This window comes from Diabrotica undecimpunctata, chromosome 7 (genome assembly GCF_040954645.1).
Source record: "Diabrotica undecimpunctata isolate CICGRU chromosome 7, icDiaUnde3, whole genome shotgun sequence".
Lineage (NCBI taxonomy): Eukaryota > Metazoa > Arthropoda > Insecta > Coleoptera > Chrysomelidae > Diabrotica > Diabrotica undecimpunctata.
The window spans coordinates 157,718,206-157,733,070 of NC_092809.1; the positions used below are offsets into that span (position 1 = coordinate 157,718,206).

Genomic DNA, 14,865 nt, shown 5'->3' on the forward strand with positions numbered 1-14,865 from the left:
TGAAATATTTTGTTAATTTTACATGATGCAACTTATTTGAAATTGATATTTATGACCGGATTTGTGGGTTTACCACATCACAGCAGCAATTATTTGGGAGCTTGATGTTATTGGGATAACCGACCCTCTAGAAAAAATGACACGTGAGGTGACGGCCAAAGAGGCTAAGATTTTTTTCTATGAGACTGTACGACGTGACAGAGAAGGCAGGTATGAAGTTATATTACCTTGGTTGAACGGACATCCTTTAATTTCAGATAATTTAGTTGTCGCTAGGAGAAGGTTAGATAATACTTTAAATAAGTTGAAAAGGTCTAATTTGTTTGAATCGTGTAACTTTATATTCAATGAGTGGTCGAACGAGGGTGTGATTGAAATAGTGAATAATCCCGAAGAGAATAATTGCGTGCATTATTTACCTCACAGGCCCATTATTAAAAATAATAGTGAAATCACAAAAATTAGGTCAGTCTTTGACGCATCATCTCATAAACAGGGTTAAATCAGTGATTGGAGGTGGGGCCTAATCTTATTGAACTTATTCCTTCTGTTCTATTACGATTCAGACAACAAAAGATAGAAGTTGTGTCGGATATTCGAAAGGCATTTCTTAAAATTTCTATACATTCAAAGGACAGAGATTTTTTGAGGTTCCTATGGGTGAAGGGTTGTTTTTGGAGTCAATTATAGTCCATTTCTTCTGGGTGCCACTATAGAGTTTCATTTAACAAAGGCGCTGGAGAAATGTTGTAACGATAATCCGTATTCTAAAAACACAATTGAAAAGCTTATTACTGGGGTTTTATGTGAATAATTGTGTGACCAGTGTTACTGATAAAAATGAGTTAAGAGTGTTTGTATCAGAAGCAACCGCACTCATGGAGGAAGCTAAGATGGACTTAAGAGGGTGAGAGGCCTCTGGTAATACAAAAACAGTTGTCCCTGTTCTTGGTCTTCTATGGGACTCTTCAAGAGACACTCTGAAAATCAAAAGCAAAACTTTTCAAGTCACATTTGTGTATTTTAATACAAAAGTAATTTTTTTGTAATAGAAATTTAATTTTGTATTTTTTCGAACCAGGAGTCTCTTGCGAAAATTAATCGTAGGACATTCCTAACGTAATACATAACTTCTTGGTATGTATAAAGTAAAAACTTTAGAGGTACAAAAAAGAAATATGGAGAAATAATGATCGACGTCAACAAAACTATAGGACGGATTATCTCACAGCAACACAATACCTCAGCTTAGATACACATGTTTTACATGCTTGCTGTTTTATTTAATTTTTCAATGTTTAAAAAATTCAATATTTATTCCTATCAAGCAACTTTAACAGCGCTCAAAACTTCAAACTACTACAAAATAAGGACTTTATTATTGCTATCCATTCTCGTTTACGAATATTTGTAACTACCTCCTATGTTATACATTATACAACGAAAATTTAGTTCCAAATATAATCAACTTATTTATTGTAAATCGCTTTGTATGAAATTTTTAAAATTCTCAATAGTAATTTTTAACTGTATTATAGCTTCTCTTCTTTAATGTTTGTACTAGCTTCGGTTAACTGTTCGGCCTTCATTAACTTTTCTTTCAGTTCCATATGTTTCTCAACCAATTCGTTTTTCTTGTTGTCAATTTTTTCTTCACTTTTTGTTCTGTCGCTCCACCATCTTTTATTCTTTTCAATAGGCTTAACACAAACAGGAACTTCGGCGTCATCTTCTTGTGGGATCCGTTCGTATTTATGACCTCTTCTCATGAGTGGTAATTCCAGTTGAGTTACAATTTTTTGTGCACATCTAAAAAAATAATCAGTTATAATCCAATAAACTATAAAAAACTACGAAAAATTATTGGTATTATAATAAACTTATAAAATGTTTTCTTTCGTTTAAGTACTCATATGTAAGACTTCGCTGGATAGTCCATATTAAAAAGAAAAGATAGGAATTAGGTATCTGCTACAAAAAAATATATTGGCTGATAAGAAGAAACTCAGCATTGTCTATACATAACAAACGACTGAAGAATCCTGAAGATATCATGGACCGAGCATGTAACAAACAACGAAGTCATGAGAAGAATCAACAAAAGAATGGAAGTATTGGAGACCATCAAGACACGAAAGCTGCAATACCTGGGGCATGTTATGCGTAATGAGAGATACAACGTACTTCAATTGGTTATACAAGGGAAAATCCAGGGCAAGAGAAGTGTAGGAAGAAGAAGAATCTCATGGTTGCGTAACTTGAGGGAATGGTACGGATGCACATCAATTGAACTATTCAGAGCAGCAGCATCTAAGATCAGAATAGCCATGATGATTGCCAACCTCCGTCGCGGAGATGGCACGTGAAGAAGAAGAAGAACAAACGACTATTATACAGTGATATAAGGTTGAATATTGAATAATATTTTGTATATAGAACTAACTTGCTTATTGATCATAGTGAATGATCAGATAGCAATAATCATAAGATTCCTGTTGGAGTTTTAAATAAGAAAAAAAATGGTTGAATGCTCGAATAATTTTGCAACAACATCCTTGGTTTCTTGTTAACGACTCCTTTAACCACATAGAAGATAAGGTCTCTTGCTTAAAATTCACCAAGAAGACAAATCTTACCAACAAATTCAACCATTTGATTTTGCAAAAACAACATACAAGTACCTACCACAGGTCATCAATTTCATCATAGAGTCTTAAATCTAAGTAACACTAACTTTTCAGAGGATAAATTGTATTTTTTAGGATTAGGCCTTAAGTTTTCTTGTCAGAATTTTAGGTTAACTGACTTAGTACTAGGAGGCAAATTGACACACTTCACAAATTCTTGCATTAGCTTACTTTATCAACAAGAATGTAAGTACAAACGTCATATTCATAGAAATCACCATTCTCTTAAAAAACAAAAGGATTTGCTAAAATCAATTAAACAAAAAATCAATAGAGATTCTCTATTACAGCGGTTCCCAACTAATTTTTCCAAGGACCCCTTCATCAAGGTACTACAATGACGAAGACACCCACTATTTCCTAAAGACCTAAACAAACCTAAAGTTACCTGAAAAGAGCCAAAATATGTGAAAACATAAATCAAACTAGTGCTATTTAGGATTTATTTGTGAAAATACAGGGTACCTACACAAGTACATTATTAGTTTTAATTTTCACTCCTCAATTAATGAGATACGTTGAATTTAACCTTCAAATCTATTATTTCTGTAATGTTAGGTTCCAAACTTGAAACTTTCACTCTGAAATCCGACCGCATGTCAAGCCGATTGCTATATTTGTTTTTCATGAAGCACATGAAAGAAAATTCTTTCTCACACCGACAAGTTGTTGCAAACGGAAGGATTTTTTTCATAGCTTTGTCTCCAAGTTCTTTGTAATCCTTGCGTGCTGTTGCCCAGAAATCTGCTATTTTATTGCCATTAAAAATGTCCTTCATCGTACCACAACTCGACAAATCCATAAGCTTATCTTTTTCTTCTTCTATGAGGCCTTGGATTTGTTCAATTGCTTGACAGCTAAAAGGATTTCGAATCCAACCATCGTCAGGGTCAGGTTCAGAGAAGTATATCCTAAAAGTCGTGGCTAGGCTGCGTAGGTGCTCGGCTGCGTTGATCTTTATCGGATCAAGTAAACTCTGCTCTGAAGACTGCAAGAATTGTTTCAAATTAGGAAAGTTAGTGAACGACTCGTTTTCAATCCTTGCCGCCCACAGCTGGCACTTTTTTACCATAGCACTGATCTTATCTTCAACTTTGAACATGTCTACATTTTTCCCTTGCAAACTTAAGTTTAATACATTCAAGTGTTCAAAAACGTCAGCTAAGTAGGCAGTTGAGCAAAGCCAAGAAAAGTCAGTGAGAACATCTGCGTACTTGGTGTCAAGAAGAAAAACACGAACTTCATCTCTAAGTTCAAACAATTTTGTCAATATCCTCATTCGGGAGAGCCACCTTACTTCCGTATGAATAAGCAGGTGTTCATGCTCACTGCCAATCTCTTTGCACAACAAAGAAAATAATCTGGATTGCAGAGGTCGAGTTTTAATGTAGTTAACGATTTGAACTACTTCGTTAAGTATCTTCTGCAAAGGTTCAGGCACTTCTAGCTACCAATGCTTCGCGATGAATACAACAGTGTGTCAATTTCACCTCAGGAGCTACTGCTTTGACACGAGCTTTGAAGTCCTGCTTTTTGGCCAGCCATTGATTTTGCTCCATCCGTAGACAAGCCCACACATTTTGTCCATGTGACGTCATGTTTATTGAAAAAATCATTCAATGCAGTAAAAATATCTGGCGCTGTTGTGTGAAGTAGTTCGCATGAAAAAAGAAAATCTTCCAATATCTGGTCCTCCCACAAAGATCGAACAAAACACAACATTATTGCTTTTTTTGATATGTCGGTGCTTTCGTCCAATTAAAGAGCAAACATGTCGCTCATGCTAAGTCTGACCAGCAATTTATCTTCAATATTATTGGCCATATCTGAAATTCGTTTTTGGACAGTGTTGATAGAGAGCGGAATAGTACTTATTATCTTAACAGCCGCATCACCCAACATTCTCTTGCATAGAATTATTGCTGATGGTAGTATAAGTTCTTCAGCAATTGTATGGTTTTTTCCACATTTAGCGATAAGCTGAGATACCTCATAAGATGCAAGGGTTGCATTTTCATTTACATTTGCACCATAGTGTTTAGGAATGTTTATAAGAGATCTTTTAAGCTCTCCTAGTTTGTTTTTAAAAAAATCGAATGACTTACTCTTGTACTCTGGATGTTTTGTCTCAAGATGCCGTCGCAGTTTTGCTGGCTTCATACATTTATTTGAAAGGCTTTCTTAGCAAATTACACATTGAGGTTTAGGCTGCTGCTCAGTGCCAGTGAACGGGAAACCCATTTCCAAGTAATCATAGTTGTATTTTCTAATTTTTGCAGCACTGATCTTGGTCGAATTAGGTTTAAGAGACGCCGACGAGTTGGGTTCAAGAGACACTGACAAGTTCAGTTCGACAGTCATTGACTCTTTAACTTTAACATTGAATGCATTTCCTCCCTCTTCGTCTGTAGATCTATCCCGTTTTAACGATCCACATTTTAATCAACGGTCCATAACGTACGAGTAATGTACCTTTCCGTGAAAAACAAAGCTTTAAAATATTGCACAAAATCACACGTTTCAACACGGTCAGGGACCGCACTAGCAATGAACTAACTAACTTACTAACAATAGCCGACTGACATCTCTGAAATGCGAATTGGCTGTATAACTGTAATGCAAACAGACAGCGCTGACAGCGACGCATTTTAACGGCATAAAGCCAAAGTAGGGTCCCATCTAGTTCCAGTGCCAGTGGTGGTGAAGAGAGGAGGCTAAATCTGTATTACACGAAAATATTTTTTTTAGGTATATAAACAAAATTATAGTTAACAATCTAAAATTTGATATAACTTTAAGTTTGCGCGATATATGTTATTAGTTTTAAAGATTTAGAGAGAAAAACTTAGTTTTCGTTCTCCTAAAAAAATTGCAAAATGGACTTATATCGTTTTTCTCCCTGGCTCTTCATATATTTATTTTTATATCTTCCGGACCCCTCAGCCATACCTCGCGGATCCCCAGGGGTCCGCGGACCACCAGTTGGGAACCACTGGCTTAGGCCATAAATCACTAGTCGTAAGATTTGAAGATTTCAAGATACCACTGAGATAAAGCAATCCTAATAAAGCGCGAATTTCAACGGGGTTTGTTAGTAGAAGATAACGTTGTTCGGAAGGAAAGCGAGCTTTTTTAATGCATATTTCACAATTTGTGTACGTCACAACAATTTCTAATAGATCCTCTGTAAAACATAACTGCCACAATTTGTCTATATTCTTTTCATTTCGAGCTGCTCCGTTTGGTCCAGAAAGATGGGTAATTAAATTGTGACGAGATGTTCTTGTATTCTTAGAATGAAAAGGTTTTAGATACCATTTGTGACCGTTCTTTGAATGAATTGTTGTGTTATGTTGCGGACTATCTTTACTTGTAGATGGTTCTGGAGTTTCTACCGCTTCTTCGGTCAAAATTTCTGAATTACGTGTATCAAATTCATCTGCCACATGATATTCAGTTTCCTCCAAATCTTCAGTCTCGCTTTCTTCGCTCTCAATACATGTCACCATCGTCAGTGTTATCCAAAAGCAACTTCTCATGTTCATCATGAGTTAAAGGCTGCATTCTTTTATAAAGATGGTTCATGTTGGGGTTGTACTGGTATTTACCTAGTCAAATACAAAATATGTCTTAGTTTTTAGCAAAATAATAAAATAATCGCTCAGATTTCACAACTTTAAAAAATTGTTTACACGTACCCTCTTGCCTGTGTGATCGTTGTCACTGAACTAAAAGATACTGGAAATACAAGCGATGTATGTGCAGAAACGCTTGAGTACACAGCGATTACATTTTTCACCGGTCATCGGCGACGCCACGTTGTTGTTCTAGGGTTATAATTATTTTAAGTTTGCAAATTTTGTAGCAATAACTAAAATTTTTTTAATTTAGAGCAACTCAATTTGGTTACCAAAAAATCTATATCCAACTTTTCCAATTGTATAGTGCTGTAAAAACCATATTACATATTTGATACTTTTTATACAAACACGTCATAATTTTATTTTAGTTTTGATTCATTAGATTTGAAAAGTCCTCAAAAACAACAATATAATGATTGCCAAAAAGTGATAGTTAAAATCGACAGAGCTTTATAGACTACAGCCACGAAAACATACACTCATTGACGATGTACTTGCCTGATCCTTGTAGAAGCCGGAGGAGCAGTATGCAGAGGACTTTGTCCTGGCATTTCTTTTATTGGAGGTAGACGGTTAACATGATTTTTCTCAGGCCTGCAATAATCTTGTATTTTTATTTTCATTGCGTGTTCTTGAGAACGTTTAATCGCTCCTGTAACAGGTTGCCTGGGGTACGCTCCTAGACATCGACCACTGCAACATGGAGCACTTTCTAAAACAGACAATTTTAACTTTAGTAACTTCAACAAATAAAGAATTTATGAAATGTGAATTGATATTAAAGAAATGGAATTTTGTAAAAAATTGGGCAAAATCAAAAGATATACACAAAGAAAATGTAAAAATTGTTTATCAGTGAAATATTATTTTACTGTTTTTGCTAGTACTATTGTATTATTTTTTAATTGAATTATTGTTTATTTAATAATTTTTCACATCAGCTTTTGCGTGTCTGTTGTCACCTCATTTACCAATCTTCAATCAATCCTTGTACGACTTGTATTCTGCTCTACAATTTGTTATATGGGGCTATTTTTGACAATCTACCGTTCATCTTGACAATCTGCCGATAATTTTTATCACTACATGATTATCCCCAAAGTCTCTGATGTCGATTGAATTCTGAGTAAGGCATATATAACATAGAAGTAAAGGGTTCGGTGCAAAAACCAGTCAACTCTATTTTTTTATAATTTGTAGAAAATTAATAAAAACTTTCCAATATTGTTATTTGTAGGAATTTTTGTAACAAAAAAATTAAGTATTGGTATTGGAAAATTATTTATGACCAAATTGATAACAAAATATTGTTTTGAGACTTCGACAAAAAAATTACAGTCTTGGAGTTGACTGTTTTTTGCACCGAACCTCCAAAAGTACACAAGTAAAGTAACATTATTGCGTTCAGCATTTATTTATCATAAAATAAAAAACCTAACTTTATTTTTTAACTCAAAGCAACTATAAAACAACAAGAAACATAATAGAGACCACAATAAAAATAACAAATAATGTGATAAAAATAAAAAAAAACAACTTTTGAGCAAAAAAAATGGTCAACAGAATATAAAAAAACTAGAAATCTTCAGTTTCAGCTTCGCCACTAACTGGCACTGCCACGGTACGTATTTATCTGCCAAATACATCACATTTCCTATCTTTTGGGGTTTATTTTAAGTGGAAATTTGTTGTACAGTTTAGTACTTGGCCAAACTAAAACTGCCTTAGGTTTCTTGATGACAAATGATGAATATAGCGTGAGACCTGGTGTAACACTACACTGTATTGCTTTACTGTATTTTGTTCGGTTGTAACGTTAAAAACGTCACATCTTTTCGAGATATTCGCCCTCTCTTTTTCTGTCCGGTAGACTAAATATTCTGTTCTATGTTGACAGAAAAGCTAATTCCATTATATAGGAACATCCTATGACATCTGTGCTAACTTCATGCAGTCCCTTCCTACTTATCAACCACCTTTAATGGTATGATTATTTTTTGTTTACCTATAATTGAAATTTATAAAAGAAGGTAGGAATTATAATAAGCTGCATTTTATGGTCTGCAACATTCTTTTGAGTTTATTTTTCTGTATTTATCTACCATATTCACGGTTTATTGGCTGTATTAATTGGCCGTATCATTTTACTGGCCGTACTATGAAAATTTATTGAATCTATTTGAGGACTTAACTACTTAATTGGGAGGCCACATACACACATGGAATAACTGCAGCTCTCAGGAAGACCTAACCGTCTAATTGGGAGGCCACACAAGCAGCCCATTGATGCCATCGTTGCCTTAAGTATCACCGTCACTATATTCATTTTAAAGCATTGGCAGGGTTGATTGTTTAATATTTTTAATAAATATGATTAGTTAAAAATTGTTTCATTTGCTATCAGCTAAGGGTTCATGGTTTGATTTCTAGTTTAAGACAAGACGAACTCATACTTGAGATACTAAGCTAGGCGAAGCATAGACGATAAGCTCCCATGGTTGATTAAAGTATTATTTTTATAATAGTATTTCAATTCTCTTTGGTAGTCTTATCGTTACACGGTCTATTGGAATGCTTCCTACGCTTATCGAAAGGTGACATAATACTATTCGCCGTCAGATTTTTTTTTGCAATCTGAGACCCTCTACTATTTGATACTCCATGCAAAGAACATAATGCCTGTTTGCGTTTTATGGTTTCCTGGCTTTACACACGTAGTGCAACAAAAATATTACCTTATATTTATGGGTGCTGTTTTTTCTCTCCCCTCTCCTGTACTCGTGCGTTTTCTTTGCACCTTTGACACACTATTAATCCTCCTAGATAAATGTCTTGTTTAGTTTCATCTCCCGTACTATAAAATTGCAAAAGTATGTTCTGATTGTGGGTATCGTCTATTTTAGTAAAATATCTTTTTCTACAATGGCAATTTGGTCGAATAGTTTTGTTTTGAATGAGTTTTTTTGCTGAATTAATATATTCTTCCCCTCTAACCTGTTTACTTTTCATAACATTTAGTTTCCATTTTCTTTCCATCCTTATCCATTATTTGCCTTTTTTCTTAACGATGTGAATGTTTGAAGTTTCTGTATAATCAAGCACAAACGTTTTTTGCTGTTCATTACTTTTATGATCAAAAATCAAAATCTATAAATCCATCGTCCGACCATATAACATACGAATGAGAAACGTGGATCATGACCAAAGCAAACGAAGAAAAGCTCAGACGCTTTGAACGAAAAATACTTGAAAAAATTTTCGGAACTTACCATGACATCACCACAAACCAGTATAAGATCAGAACCAATATCGAATTAAAAGCACTCTACAATGACGTCGATATTGTCCAAGAAATTAAATCACAACGACTAAGATGGGCAGGCCACATGCACAGACTGCATAACGAGAGACTTGTAAAACTGGTATGGGAGGAGATTTCCATAGGCAAAAGACAACTTGGACGTCCCATAATGCCATGGAGAGATAACATCCAAGCAGATCTCCGGAAAATGAACATTCCATTTGACCCTAGGTTGATGGAAGACGAAACAAATTGGAAAAAAGTTGTACAGTCAGCCAAAACCCATCCAGGGTTCTAGCGCTACGTGATGATGACGACTTTTCTGGGTACCTTTTTTATTAATAACAAAATGCTTTGATCGCCGTCGACTAGGACCTGCAACATCAGAATCGAAGGAATCCGATAACACCTAGTCAGTCCCAGAATCTGCATATGGGCTTTCCTCACTAAATTTACTACTTGAACTAATACTCATAATACAACGAAGTTTTTTACACTTTATTCGTACCTACCATACACTACTGCAATGTTCAAAACAAATAAATGAATTGCTATGCTATTCCGTTTCCCATCGCCCGTGGCCTGATTTTCCGATGCTACCAATATTACCATTGGTGGCAAGAAATAGTCATTTCCTGGAGTTGACCGATTCTTACACCTAAGTACTCACATTGGTTGATGCAATCAACTCGTCAGCCGATATTTACATTCATATTTGTTAGAGATGGCTGATTACTGCACCAAAAGATGTGCAAACATTGTTCTAAATGATGCATATAAAAACTGAATTTGGGTAAAAAATGGAGTTAACTGGTTTTTGCTCCGAATCCGTTTATTGAACCTTTTAAGATTTTATTTTAGTTTTCTGTGTATCATTTTAGAGCGAAATATGTGTGTCAGCAAGAGATAAATAAGATTCGTTGACTCATAGAGACGTGAAGCTTTTTACTGCTATCTCGTCTTCTGCTCTGATTTTGATTCTACTTATTTTTGTTATTGCCAATTTTAATGTTTTTTTTAGATGTCTAGTGATCCTTGTTTTTAGTTATGTATATATTTTTTGTCTACTTCACTCTGCAGAAAATACTGTCATCGGAAATAATATTATTAACTCCTAAATTAACTGTGAGCATTCTCTATCGGATTCGGATATATCAAGAGTAAGCTGTCTTTGAATTAGACAGCTGACTGAGACGAATTATTTCTTATGGAGAGCTTAATTTTACTCTACTGTTTGTTTGTATTTAATATGTTGAGTCAAATTTCTTTGGATTTAATTATACTAAAGCTAATTATAAAGTAACTTGTGGGCTATGTACTTAAATAATATTCAAGTGACTTCACTAACCTTTGTTGCTGTTATTGGAAGAACTTGATGCGAAAGATATGGATGATCCACCACTACTGACACTATAAAGGCTATCGGATTGCGGTACTGAAGATATTCTAGAAGTGATTGAATAACCACTTGCTGATGTTGGAAGAATTGGTCCAGTCTATAATAAATAATATATAATAGGTGAAAAATATTTCCTATATTAATAAAAATAAATTATGTTACAAAAATAATCAGCAAACTGCCTGTGGTAACGTCTTGCGAATGCCCGGGTAGATATTTGCAAGTTCCAATGTTTCTCCTGGGAGATAAAGGGGTAGAATGCGAAAACATAGAGTTGATTTCAGTTTACTTCAATTAGCCTCTTCTACTCAAATCCGGCTCTCAGCTTCACGCTGGTGTCCCCTGTAAACCGTGGAACCCAACTGGAGATCCGGTATCCAACCCGGGTGGAAAGTTGGGTCGGGAACTTACGAGAACGGGTGAAATGGCCCTCCGAGAAGGGGGTTTGGCCTTGGGTTAACTACCCAACGCTGTAAAAAACCTTTTGCAAATTTAAAAATTTGCACGTGGAACGTAATAAGCCTTTATCAGCCTGGAGCCACAGCTCTGTTCATACAAGAAATGAATAAAGTCAAAGCAGATATCATTGCTTTACAGAAAATGAGGTGGACTAGCTCAGGCATTCTGGAAAAAAAATAACCGCACTACTTACTACAGTGGACATCCTACCCGACACTAAGAACATCGTAATAGCTGGAATACGATTTCCCCATAAAGATATACATAAGGGAACTTAGAAATCTCCTGGTAATGAAGAACTCCTGACTCTGACTGACTCCTGAATTTTGACTCCTGTCAAAAGTCTTTCAACAATTGTGGGCAGCAGATTTAAAGTTAAAGCCGAAGAAATGCCACATATTTCGACAATAAGTAAACTTCTTGGGACATATTGTAGCGAGTAATGGTGTAACAGCTTATCCTGAAAAACTTGCAGCAATTAAGGATTGACCAGTACCAAGGGTTACTGCAGAGCTGGACAGTCGTTCTGGGCCTACATATAGGCTTGCTGACCGGGATGCCCAGATCCAAGAAGAGAGCAGTGTAACGAGCCAGCTTATTTCGACGTATTCCATATAACGGTTGCATCTCGAGACGATGATGTGTGTTCGAGAATGTTTCTGACGTATCGACCGGGTGAGAGATCGAGGCGTCAATACAAGCATAAATAGAGGTGGACTATTCCCGATTATTCTAGTACATATAACTTATAAGCAGCGCTGATATTAGTTTAGTTAGTTGATAAGATTTTATCGTACTGTTAACTTATAAATAAATATATTTATATAAATTAGAACTACTCGTTTTATTGGTCAAACGCCGTTTTCTTGCCGTGAAATTTGAAACTTACCTTAAGCCGTAGAATTTTCGCCCTACAAATCACACATCTTAGAGGAAGAAGCCTTTGGGATACAGCAATCTGGATAGTTTTAACGAAACATTTTCTACATACAACTAGATGTCCACAAGGAGCAGTTTGCATTGTAGCTTTAGCATTGATGCAAATCACGCACTAAAACAATTACGGAAAATATAGTCAGCTAATAAAATACGCTTTGGATTTTTATTTCAATATTTTTATCGATTTTTTATTTCAATATTCACAACTATAAAGCAATCGACAAAAAACCTAATTAGAGTAGTCTATTCAATACAAATAACGCAGGTTTGGAATTTCTTTAAAACAACAGTTTAAACAAAGGGTGTATATAAACCATCGATATGATATAATAGGGATGGAACTATGAATAAGTATTTGCTTTTAAATTAGCTAGTAATAATGGCCGATCTTGTTTTCGGAATGTCAGTGGTTTAAGAAAAAAATTATTTTATAAACATACAATATATAATAACAAATATTTTTTAAAAACATTTTTTAAGTATTTTTTATTTGTCAAAAATAAAATATTTTAATTAATTTGTTAAACTATAAAAACTAGTTTATTAAAATAAAAATCTAGAACTCTATTCTCTTATTAAAAGCATGTAAGTACCGAGCTATAAAAAATTATTAATTAACGGCAAAACTTCGTTATTTGATGTAAACAAATCTTACCTCTTCTTCTTGGCATGTTGCTAATTCTGGCTCCGTTTCGTCAAGTTTATTTAATAGCTTTTCCTAAAATAAAACAAAACCTTTTAATAATCTATTAGTTTGTTTTAATTATTAAAATTTTATATTATAAAATATCTTGTAAACCGTTTTGTTACTAATAGGTTAATTTATGGTCCACATCAAAACTAATATACACCATTGGAAGACGTAGAAGTAAATATGAATCGAGATATCTAAAAAATCGTAATTAGAGGAGGCTTTAAATTAAAAATTCTTTTGGGAGTAGGTAGTAGGTAGGTTATGCATAACCTAACTTGTTTACAATTTTTATTTATTTAAAACACATTTAAAAAAATGCGAAAATCTTAAACATATTCATATGTAACCTTAATAAATTTACGCCATACGTAGAAGAGGTATTTGTTAGGAGTATTCATGGACGTTTATACGTCCATGGGAGTATTATACTACTCAGAAGCAAGGTTATTCAAACATAAATCTCATATTTATCTTCTGGTTATTTTAAAGTAACGAAGCACATCAACACTTATAAAATACTTTGCAATCGAAAACTCCAGTGATCCATTTGTGATTGGTACGTGTGTAGTTGTCTGTCTACCATCGAGCGAGTCCCAAGGTGGTGGATAGGGGAATGGAATGGAATACCGATCCTAGGATCATCAGGTAGGTGGAAAATAAAATATTACTCGTGAACCAAAACATACTAAAGTCCGGCAATGCTAATTGGACTTACGACGACGACTCTGCGAACGAAAAATTCAATTGAGATTAAAAGATGAAATACCCTAACTCTGTACCTAGCTGGAGCACTTACGTCTTTACCAGACATAGCGAACATGTATATAGTAGATGTTGTGGCACTGCAGGCTCTATTTCTTTGTTAAATTAAATAGCCGAATATATGGCCTAGGAGGACAAATTCGTTAAATTTTCCGTGTTCGAATCGGTATCAATATATTCATTCAATTCAACAAAGCGAAAGCAGCTTTTGCTAAAAGATTTAATCTTTTATACAATTCGTATAGGCCAGAGGACAGAAAACAATATTATTAAATCGTTTTCGTTTATGGCCACCAAAGTAGGTGGTACCTCTGTACGTTAACCACTGCAGTGGTAAAGTTTTAGGAGACATTCGTTGGACTTTCCGAGTTTGAATTTGTATCAGTCCGAGTGACTTGATACCGATTCTAGCATAAGGAGTATAACGAATTTGTCCTTCTAGGCCATATATTTGGCCATTCAATTCAACAAAGTGATAGAAGCTTTTGTTAACAGATTTAATCTTTTAAATGTTGTTATCTTATATAGGGCTATAAAATTTACCGTAAGATAAAGTAATAAGTCGGCTATTGTTTGTTAATAGTTTTCGGTTGGTACTTTTGTTGTTTTTTCAGAGACAGTTATTTTGTATGTGCGGGCCTTGGAAATTTACATAACTTGAAAAGGTATAATTTTAGATGCTGAGACGGATTTTTACTACCCCTTCTGTCGATATTTTGTGATCCATTTTTATAAGTTGTATCATTTTTGTATCATTATCAATTCAAAGGTGAGCGAGTAAATATCACTGTCGCAAAAAATGAACATTAAATCAAACTATCGTTGTATTTTATTTTGCAATTATAACTCTCGGCAAACTAATATATATGTACATATACATATAACATTGTTTCTAAAATTGATCAAAAAACAATGCTGAATCAAATTAAGAAAACATGAAAAGGAGAAACCGCTGAATTTGTTAACGATAAAAGATTGTATTT

At 34.5% G+C, this 14,865-nt stretch overlaps 1 protein-coding gene across 1 annotated transcript in view; it reads right to left on the reverse strand.

The window, feature by feature from the left end:
• Positions 1-1,110: 1,110 nt before the first annotated feature.
• Positions 1,111-14,865, reverse strand: part of LOC140447055 (uncharacterized) — a 109,175-nt gene continuing 95,420 nt past the window's right edge. The window contains exons 2-6 of the mRNA XM_072539639.1: positions 13,082-13,144; positions 12,377-12,538; positions 10,978-11,125; positions 6,827-7,040; positions 1,111-1,809 (exon numbers count right to left, since the gene is read on the reverse strand). Coding sequence (XP_072395740.1) covers positions 1,533-1,809; positions 6,827-7,040; positions 10,978-11,125; positions 12,377-12,538; positions 13,082-13,144 — 864 coding nt within the window. The 3' untranslated portion in view covers positions 1,111-1,532. The remainder of the gene's footprint in view (positions 1,810-6,826; positions 7,041-10,977; positions 11,126-12,376; positions 12,539-13,081; positions 13,145-14,865) is intronic.